At 51.3% G+C, this 10,479-nt stretch overlaps 1 protein-coding gene across 1 annotated transcript; it reads left to right on the forward strand.

Moving 5' to 3' along the window:
- Positions 1-2,373: 2,373 nt before the first annotated feature.
- Positions 2,374-7,983, forward strand: PIM3 (Pim-3 proto-oncogene, serine/threonine kinase). The gene is made up of 6 exons (XM_071733814.1): positions 2,374-3,373; positions 3,716-3,825; positions 3,964-4,014; positions 4,322-4,685; positions 6,029-6,205; positions 6,395-7,983. Exons 1-6 carry the CDS (start codon positions 3,289-3,291, stop codon positions 6,577-6,579), a joined length of 972 nt encoding a protein of 323 aa, XP_071589915.1. The 5' UTR covers positions 2,374-3,288; the 3' UTR covers positions 6,580-7,983.
- The last annotated feature ends 2,496 nt before the right edge of the window (positions 7,984-10,479 follow it).

Consider the following 10,479-nt stretch of genomic DNA (forward strand, 5'->3'; position numbering starts at 1 on the left):
GATAGGCAAAAGACAGGACATTTAACACCAAGAAAAAATAGCTTTCTTTTTCCTTTATCCAACAAATGCAAATAATTAGCTTTAAAAAAAAAAAAATCTATAAACCAGAAACCTCCTGAAACCTCAGCTGCTCAATAAACTGAATGGTTTAGTTTGGTTTGGTTTCTCTGCAAATACCATGGTCTGTAGGAGAGGTTGTAACTTTTATAGCTCAACTGATCTAGCTTCAAAAAAATGAATTCTGGGATGTGAAGGGTTGAAACTGTGCCTGAAAATTTGACCTTTACATCAGCTGGTCTAATCTAATAAAAGATATTACCTCTCCCTAGAAGCCCTTGCTTTGTTTATGGGCATGACTGCCTGAGATTACAACACTACTATTAGCAGACAATGCCAACTGCAAGGCTCTCCCAGGGTGGGAAGGAATGCCAGCTCTTCAAGTGACTGCCCAAAAATATCCTCACGTTAGGGATCCCCATGTAGTATCTCCAACTTCACTATTTTCAACTGAGGTGATGTGAGACACTCCTACTGTGCACCTGGGGCTGTGGTCGTGTAAAAGAGGTGGCCATGCTGGGGACTCTGTGGTGGTGTGCGCTCCCTGCCCCCTGCTTAGGCCATAACCATCAGTGGGGTCATGATGACTGCATCCTGCTGGATATTAGGGAACAGATGGTAACATGGTAGCCAAGGGTTGCCTTAACAGAAACCCCAGACATCTTGCTGGTGTGCCAATATGCCAATGAGTCAATAATCTTACTCTATAAATGATGGGCAGCCCAGGGTCCGTTTAGCTCTCCAGAAACAACAGCAGGCTTCATGTGAGGATCTCCCTCTGAGTAGGTACACCTCTCAAGGCCATTCCTTGAGGATGAGAAAATCCCTATCATCAAATACTCACTAAGTGAATCAGGAATAAGTGCTGAAACTTGGAAATCTTAGCTAAGTGGTATAAAGGATTGAATGTGCACGTGATCCTTTGTTGACCATGTCTGGAACTAAGGTTGGACCCAGCAGCACCTAGACTCCTCTTTGAGTCCAGAAAGCAAGGGAGTCCTTCCATGACTCAATAGGGAAGTCTGCCTGAGTTTTGTCCGGCCCTGATGTCTATGCAGTAACCAGTGTACTTTGCCATTAAATCTTGTTAAACCACAGTCAAATCTTAAATTGAACTTCATTAACTAACTGGCTTGCCTGCATTGTTGCTTCTCTCTTACAAGTGATGCACATCTCCCAACACCACATGGAAAAGATGTGGAGGTGCTGACCACTTCAGTTGTCTGCAAACCTTGTAGTATTCCCCTGCTGAGCACCTGTACGTCACCTCTCCACTTACACCCATCCGGGCAGCAGCCTAAGTAGCTGCTGGAACAGTTATTGTTACCCATCCAGAACAGCAGGAATAATTAATTTCTACACCAGAGGCTCACAGCTTTTGCCGGACAGACATTCAGCAAGATTCCCTCAAGGCCCCCGGGCTTTCCCCTCCGCCTGGAATCTCCCAGCTGTCCCGGCCACCCCTCTGACGAGGCCGGTGCCGGCGGCACAAAGGCAGCGATGCCCCGAGAGCCTCCCGGGGTTCGCAGGGGGAAAACATCACGGCAAGGGCTGCCTGGTGCGGCGCCGCGGCAAAAGCCTCCTCCGCAGAGGACACTTCATCTGCCTTGAATCCCGCCGGAGAGCCGGGAGCAGCCCCGGCAGCCGCCCGCGCCCCGCGCCGCCATTCCTGTTGGTGCAGCGCCCCCTGCGGGGCGGGGCGGGGCTGCTGAGCCCGGCGAACCGGGGCCACTTCGTGCAGTTTCCCGGCGCGGCGCCTGAGTGGGGCGGGGGAGGGGAGGGAAGCCCTCAGCTCCTTCGAGGCGCGCCGCCAGGACACCGGCGCCCGCCGTCGCGCCACATCGGCCCCGCGGGGCTTCTGCACAGGGGAGCTGACTGACAGAAGCAGGCGCGGAGGGGAAGCGGCCGCCGTCCCCCCGCGCTGGTACGCCGCCGGGCTGCGCTGAGGGGAGAGGGGGCAGCGGTGGGGAGAAGAAGAGCCCGCTGCGGAGGGCTGGGGGGGAAGCGCGCCACGCGTTTCTCGGACGAGCACCAGCGTTCTGAATAATTGGGCTGTCACGGGCCTTGCCGGGAGCTGCCCCTGCCGCAGGCAAGATCCGCCGAAGCCGCTTCCCGGCGCCAGGCCCAGCGCCCCGGCCGGCGCGAAGCGGAGAGGGGCGGGGCGGGGCGAGAGGGGCGGGGGGGAGGCGAGGCGGGGCGAGCTCCTCTCAACCTCTGGGCGGGGCCGGGCCCGGGCCCGGCGCGCGGCGGCATTCCCGCCCTGCCGCCTGGTCCCGCGCGGCCGCATAAAAATGAGGCCCCTCCTGATTGGCTGGGGCGGCAGCCCTTTGAAAGTGCGCCCCCCCATTGGCCGCGCCGCGCTGCTAACGCAAACGGAGAATCTCCCCCCTTCCCCCCCCCCCCTCCCACCTTTTTTTTTCTTTTTTTTTTTTTTTGGCCGGTAATGTGTGATGTGTGCCTCAGACAGGCTGTAACTCTGCGCGCCGGTTACTACAAATAAGTAGTTCCCAGCCCCCCCCGCCCTCCTCCCGCCCGTCCACACCGCAGGGCGGGCCGGGAGGCTGCAGGCTCGGCCGCCGCACCGCCTGCGCTCTGTCGCGGAGGGGAGGGGGCTGCTGGGGCGGCGGGGAGAGGTGTTTCCCCCCCCCCTTCCTCCCCCGCGGAGGGATATCCTCGGCGTCCTCGCCGCGCTCTGCCCGCACCAAAATATTGGGAGTTAAGAGGCGGCTCGTCGGCGCCGCCGGCTCAGAAGCGCGCGGGCAGGCACGGCGGCGGCGCGGCTGGGATCGGATCGGTTCCTGCGCCCGCTACGGCTCCGCTGCGGCGCCCAACCCGCTCCCCGCCGCCGCGGCCCCGACAGCAGCGAGTTTCGCGCACCTCTTCGAAGCCCCCAGGACCGCCTGCTCCCGCGGACGGCTCCGGCTCTGCCTGCGCACCCAGCGCCCGGAGCGGCTTTCGCCGGTTAGAGAAGGGAGAGCGGGAGTGGCTCCCGCCCCGACTGCCTTTCGCCGGAGGATTTGCTGCCGCGTGGATCTGTGCCAGCGGGTACCTCCGAGAACTCCGTCGGTGCCCACTCCCGGCCGAGGAAGGAGCCGCGTAGAAGGTCTCGGCGTCCTGCCGCACTCAGCCGGCTCCGGAGAGCGGAGAACTGCGCCGCGCCGCCGAGCGCTCAGCCGGGAGGACGCCGGCGGTGCCACCGCGGGGGACCCGCCGTCCCCCCGCCCTCCGAAGATGTTACTCTCCAAGTTCGGCTCGTTGGCGCACATCTGCAGCCCCACCAGCATGGACCACTTGCCGGTGAAGATCCTCCAGCCAGGTACGGCGGGGCCGGCGCCGGGGCTGGTGTGTCCCCTGCGAGCGCCGGGCGGCGCGCGGACCGGTCCCGGGGTACGCCCGGGAACGGTGTCCTTAGCCCCCGGAACTTCGGGGTGAGCTTTTTTCATGACTTTTTAACTAAAAAACCCCAGAAGAAGTCGGTTTTTTGAACAAAAATTTTTTGGGGGCGGAATTAGGGCACCACACACCTTACGCGACCACCGGGCAGAGCATTTTGGGTTTATTTTATTTTGGGTTTATTTCTTTTTTATTTCTTAATTTTCGGCGAACCGTAGCGCGGTTGCGGACACTAATGCGGTGCGTTTTCGTCTCGTTTCCCCAGTGAAAGTGGAGAAGGAGCCGTTCGATAAAGTCTACCAGGTGGGCTCCGTGCTGGGCAGCGGAGGCTTCGGCACCGTTTACGCAGGAAACAGGATCGCCGACGGCTTGCCGGTGAGGCTCGGGGTGGCCGCTCGGGCGAGGGTGGCGAGCGGGAGGCTGCGGGCGCGGCCCGGCCCATCCCTCCGCGGCGGGGCGCAGGCTGTGCCCGCCCCGCCACTCACTGCGCCTCCTTTCCTCCCTGCTGTGCAGGTCGCTGTGAAGCATGTGGTGAAGGAGAGGGTGACCGAGTGGGGCACAATTGTAAGTACCGGGGGGTTTTGGGGGTGGTTGCGCGGCCGCGGAACTCCGGCGCGGCGGGGCTATTGTGTGGGCGGCGGGGCCCGCCCCGCTGGCGCGGCCTCTGCGTCGGGGGGAATTTGGCGGGGGTTCGCCGCCGCAGCGCCGCGCCCGCCCCTCGGACTGCGGCAGCGGCGGAGGGGGCCCGCCGGCCGCGCCCTCCTCCCCGCCCTCCCCTCCCGCCTTCCCGCCCTTCCCTCAGCGCGGGGGCGCCCCGGGCCGCCAACCCCCCTACACACGTTCCCCCTGACCCGCGCCCCCATCTCCCCAGAGCGGCGTCATGGTGCCCCTGGAGATCGTCCTCCTGAAGAAGGTCGGCTCCGGCTTCCGAGGGGTCATTAAGCTGCTGGACTGGTACGAGCGGCCCGACGGCTACTTGATCATCATGGAGCGGCCCGAACTAGTGAAGGACCTCTTCGACTTCATCACGGAGAAGGGCGCCCTGGACGAGGAGACGGCTCGTGGGTTCTTCCGGCAGGTGCTGGAAGCTGTGCGCCACTGCTACGGCTGCGGCGTGGTGCATCGGGACATCAAGGACGAGAACCTGCTGGTTGACCTCAGGACAGGCGAGCTGAAGTTGATCGACTTCGGCTCAGGGGCCATCCTCAAGGACACGGTCTATACCGATTTCGATGGTACGTGCCCTCCCCGTGCGCGGGGCGTCCCGGCTGCGCCGACTTTGTCCAGACCCCTCGTGTCCTACCCGGGGTGATACCCGCCCCGTAGCTGCCGCTGATTCCGGTTCTGGCGCTCGGCGGTAGCGAGCGGTGCTTGTGATGCGGGGGTTCATATCGGGTCTATCGGTAATGGAAACCTTTGGACCCGAGGCAGCTTGAGGGTGTTCAGTTGCGTAGCAAAGAAGCGATTCCAGGCAGTGACGCAGCAGTTTATGTTTCCCTGTCTTGGAAAAAGCGTTTTGGTTTTTTTTTCCTAGAGGGCGATCTGTTTACATGGAGGCTTCGGCAGAGTCGGATGTTTCCATGTGTGGATATGCAGTTTTTATGTGTGGTGCTTTTTTTAACTTGAAGCGCCAGCCCCTCCTCCCTTCCCGCTCATGACCTGGAAATCCCGCATTGCAGATTTTAAGGCGATGGGGATATATACCCCTCCCGCGACATGAGTCGATAGCTGGCTTCGGGGCCGGGCTCGGCGCTTTAGAGAGGAGAAAGCCGAGAATAATCCTGCGTGTGGCAGGAGGGACTGTGTCCCCCAGCCCTTTGCGTGTAACTGATGTAACGGGGGCCTCTTCTCCCCCTCCCCCCCAGCTGCCGCACTCACATCTGTTTGTTGTGAAACCCGAAGCCCCGCCGCACGTGACCCGCAGCATCACACATTCCCGGTTTTGTTTGGTATCCAAGGAGCCCGCGGGCACTCGGGGGAGGAAGGGGGGCGGGTTGGCACAAGCTGCCGCAGAGGAGTCCGGGGAGGAGGCAGAATGGGGGGGCGAGGGGTGAGCCTTAAAAATGTTGAAATCGTAAGCGGCCCTATTTTGTTTACTGCCTTGTGGAATTGGATAAAGCAGATTATAGCCCCGTGTAATGCGGTCAGACCTGAGTTTCACCTTCTTGCCGCCCTCCCGTCCCCTCCCCGCCAGCCCCCTTTGTCCTTTTGTGTCTATTTTTGGTGCGATGCTGCAGACGCCACGTGGTCAGTGAAAGGGAGCCTGCCTCGGTAAACAGTCAGCTGATGGGGCTGTGTTATTCCTTGGAATAAAATAGCACCACCGGGTGAGCCAAGTCTGTTGATGGTGCAGCCCCGTGGATGACCTGAAATTACACCACTAATAGCTTTGGCCCATAAGAAATGTAAAGGGTTTTGCAAGTCCTGGGTTTTTTGTTTTGGTTTGGTTTTTTTTCCTTACTCCCAAATGGCAGGTTTATGAATTTAATTGAGCTGTAATAGAAGGAGCTGAACAATAGGGAAACACTTGAAACCTTGAGTTATTTAATTTTTTTATTTTTTTTTTTTATGCTTTTAGGAACAAGAGTATACAGCCCTCCAGAGTGGATCAGATACCACAGATACCATGGGAGATCAGCAACAGTATGGTCTCTGGGAGTTCTGCTGTACGATATGGTTTGTGGAGACATCCCTTTTGAGCAAGATGAAGAAATCTTGAGGGGACGGTTATACTTCAGGAGAAGAATTTCACCTGGTGAGTTCTTTAGGGGTCAAGTGGGGTTTTGGGGGGGGAGGGGGGTTGGGGGTGATTTTGTTTTTTTCTTTTTTGTTTTGTTGGTTTGTTTTTTTATAGATAGGCAATTGACCTTATCCAGGTAGGATTTTTCTTACTCAAAGCTGTTTTACTTTTTTAGTCTAAAATGGCTTTTTTTGTTTGTTACAGAATGTCAACAACTGATCAAATGGTGCCTTTCACTGAGGCCTTCAGACAGACCAACACTTGAGCAGATTTTTGACCATCAGTGGATGCACAAATCTGAAGTAGTGAAGTCTGAGGACTGTGACATAAGGCTACGGACCCTTGATACTGATGTATCTAGCACAAGTTCAAGCAACGAGAGTCTGTGAATTACTAAGGACCTCGCACTGGGAGGGGAGCTACAAGCAGAAAGACCACAGTGCTGCTGCCAATGCGTAGGAGGGGCTAGAAAAATGCATTCATTATTCTGTAGTTGTCTGAGGGAATTGATTTTATTTTCCCCCTTTGCTGGTTTCTGCTTTGGAATGAGAGATTTCCTTTGGAAACGCTGATGTTTGGGAGTTGTAGGCCAGTACTTAGTCCAAGACTGACCTTATTAAGAAAGCAGTGACCTCTTGAATACATGGTAAACTTTTTTGCTCTCATAGAGCCTGGACTAGATTTTATTTGCTTTTGAGTGCCTTTTTGAAAGCTGCTTCAGTGGGACTTTCTTTTTTGAGCTGTGTATGTCCAAAGAAGATCCAGTTCATTATAGGAATTTGCTCCCTTTAGACACTGTGCTGGAGGAAGCAGCTCCTATGATGCACTGGAGAACATGTTCGGTGATTGAATGAAGTAGTCCCATCCACTGGTGATGGAATACTTGAACACAGACATTTCACTCCTGCCCCCAGCCCGTTCCAAATCCAACCCACCTCTGCTGCTCAAAATATTTCCTATAGCCTGCACAGAAATATGAACAGGTATATCAGCTTTTTTATCAGAAACATTTTTTCATGTTTCCTTTTATCATCTCTACCACTGGGCATGAGAAGCCCCTTTCTCTACTCCCCCCAGCCTTTTTGTCACCCTGCGAGTCTTAAAAGTATGTATGGGCATGTTGAATGCACAATCAATGCAATATTCAAGGACTTTACTTTTTTTTTTTTTTTCCATACCTGTATAATGTGTTTATGTAAACTTGTTTTTTCCCATGTACTATACAGTTATTTATTGTTTGGAGTTTAGAAGACCTCCCACAGGTTTCAGCTGTGGCTATTTATTTGGTTAATTTATTTGGTTAGAGTTATTCAACACTGTGCTTTCCCCTCCTTCTCCCCATGGGAATTCTAGTGGTTTACCCGTGGCACTTTTTTTCTGCATTCCTGTCAACTTTTGTTTTAAAAAAAAAAAAAAAAAAAAAAAATTTCTGACCTTACCGATTTTTGTTGGAAGATGGAAAATTGTTGTACAGAGTCTAATTTAAGGGAAATAGAATGACTTTTTGAAGTTAGTCAGTATGCCTTTTGTCTGGTATTATTGTACCAGAAATGTAAAGTAATGCTGTTTGGAAGGGTTTTAAATTATTGACATTGTACAGTCTCCGTGCATTGGCTCTGGAAGGTAGAGTGGCAGAGTCACAAACCTTAATTTATTTTAATAGCTGTGTTTCTGTGATCTGGTTGCATTTATGCAGCTTGGATTTGGATTTTTTTCTGTTTAACAGTGTGAAATGTATGGAGATCATATTTTTTATACAGGTATTTCAATTAAACTTTTTTTGTATATAACAATTTTGTGTTTGTGTGCTCACTTTTATTTTCACTGTTACTCCTGATGCCAGCTGGGCAACACTTGGGAATTCTGTTACCTTTTTCAGCTGGTAAAGGCATAGAAACAGTGGAGCTAAGAGGACTGTGCCAGTGATCATTTCAGAAGAATCAAGCAATCTCTTGAGTGTATCTGCTTCTTTCTCCATCATGGTAATTGGTGCTGAACTGAAGACAGTGTAAAATACAACAGCACTAAGGGTGTACACAGAGGAAAACTGACCAGCAATTGGGGAGGGTTTAGCTCTGCAAACAAATACCACAGCTTTCATTGTCCTTAAGTGAAGCAAGGATTTTTGAAGTCACTGATGGTTACTGTTTTCACAGTTGATGTGTTTACACTTAGCTTCCTTCCTTTGCTTAGCCTTTCTTCCTGGAGGTGGACTGGGTTTTCCTGTGCACCTACAGGAAAGGGACAGCATTCCTGGAGGGCTGGGGGGTGTGTGTGCCAGTTTTCCTTCAGCTTAAAGCCTGGTGTATCAGCTTGTAAAGGACGGGTACATGTGCCTTTCTCATCCATAACAAAGGGCAAAGGAAATGTTCTCAGCATTTGTCTAGGTGTGCTGGGAGTCCAGTCCTGCAGATTATCGAGTTCATCCTAATTTCTCTGCAGCTAAAGACTGACCTGGCTTGGTCTTTTTTGTGGGGGTGGTAGTGATTACTAGGTTTAGTTACCACGTGGTACTTTTAAGAAATTGTTCAGTCATTAAAAGTTCTTTGTAGTAGCCCCAGTGAAGGGCTGTGCTTAGAATCTTATTTGATTTGTTATTTCTTTTTCTGGGGATCTTTCTGCCAGCTCATCTACTATTATTTTGGTTCCCTGTGGGGTTTATCTCACTTGCTGACATCACCTCAAGCTCCTGATGCTAACCAGTTTAGACTCAAAATGCCACTGAATAGCAGGAGGTAAAGCAGAAAGGGGAAGACCCATTTTTATGTGCACTGTTTTCAGGTGACAGGGAGGGAAGGGTGCATAGCTTTTTCTTGGCCATAAAAAGGAAATAATCCAAATGACTTGTCAGGGAAAAAAAGCACACACACAGTTATATCTGTCCATTTGTTTGTTTTCTATTTTTTCTAGTTTTGATCCTCTTTCATTTTAGGCTTGTTTCTCCAGTCTGCACTTGTGCTAAACCTACTCTCTCTGGGAAACTCTTGTATACATGAAAATGCCTATTGTTGGAACTCTATCCACAAAAAATAAAGGATTTTACAGTTAGGATTGCTTAGGAAAGTAATAAAATCATGTTCTGAAGAATAACACTTAAAAATGAATTTGAGAGTTTTAGTTGATTCTCTCTTTTACTTAAGAGGAGGGACTCATATAAGCTACAGGAGAGGATCCCTATCCCTAGTGCAGTTCTTCAGGGAAGCACTGTTTCTAACCACAAGTAGTCCCTGGAGAAATTCCAGTAGCTGATGATAATTAACATCTTCCACTCCAGTAGCTTTGCATTCTCACATCTGTTGAGAGGGGTGGTAGGGAGGCTGTACCAGTGAGCTTCAAAGGGCTAGCAGAAAAGCAACTCTAAAAACACATTTGTAAAGCTATTGTTGATTGCTGAACTAGGGCCTTTCAGTGCTTCCACAGGAGCCTGTGTTACTTTCCTTAGCTTCCTAGAGAAATGCTGTTGAAGCAATCTGTTTTGCAACATAAAAACTAGGTTTTCACCTTTTGCTACTGAGGCAAAATGCATTAAAAGGATAAAGGTCAAAAGGACACGGGTGCGAGTGCTGACTCCCCTCTGGGATTAGTTCAACATAAAAGGGACACTTTCAGTAATGCACAGGCAGCTTTAGTTGTGAAACTCCCCTGTACACTAATAGAAGCCACGTGGCTGAAACACCATATACTGAAAGTAATGGTTTGTAAAAATAGCTTTTCGTTACTGTTGAAAGTTGGAAAAAGATGTGTTAATATAGCTCCATTAGCTGAGTGTTACTGTCAAAATGAGCAAGCTGGTGACAGTGCTTGGTTTTTCCTGAACTTCTATATGTTATTTTAGTATCATTTCATGCTACATCTCTAGGATCCTCCTCTTCATACTCTTTCCACAGCAGGCTGGTTTTCAACAAGGAAAAGCTGAAGTAGAATTCTGCAGATCATTCAAAATACTACCATTTAAATCTCAACTTGTGCATGTATGTATGTTACTGGCTGGGTAACAGGTGTCTCAGCTATATCCTAATGCTGAAAAATCTTTAACAGTACAATATTGGTCAACATTATAAAACTCATTCTCCTGGGTACATAAACATACACTTGCTTTTTTTTTAGAGAACTAGGCTTGTATTTACTGAAGTAACCAAACAAGAGTCCTTTGTACAAAACTATCAGAAGGATGTTAGAAAGATTGATGAGGGTGTGTTCTCGCCATACACTTATGGTTCTCTTTCAGTAGTTTACTGACCTCTGTTGGTGAAATTTTAGTATATGTTCCAAAAATAATGATGTATAAA

Source organism: Heliangelus exortis, chromosome 1 (genome assembly GCF_036169615.1).
Source record: "Heliangelus exortis chromosome 1, bHelExo1.hap1, whole genome shotgun sequence".
NCBI classification, from domain to species: Eukaryota; Metazoa; Chordata; class Aves; order Apodiformes; family Trochilidae; genus Heliangelus; species Heliangelus exortis.

Coding starts and splice junctions, on each gene's coding strand:
- PIM3 (XM_071733814.1), top strand. CDS start 3,289: ATGTTACTCTCCAAGTTCGGCTCGTTGGCGCACATCTGCAGCCCCACC. Junction 3,374..3,715: donor GGTGAAGATCCTCCAGCCAG/GTACGGCGGGGC, acceptor TCGTTTCCCCAG/TGAAAGTGGAGAAGGAGCCG. Junction 6,206..6,394: donor CAGGAGAAGAATTTCACCTG/GTGAGTTCTTTA, acceptor TGTTTGTTACAG/AATGTCAACAACTGATCAAA.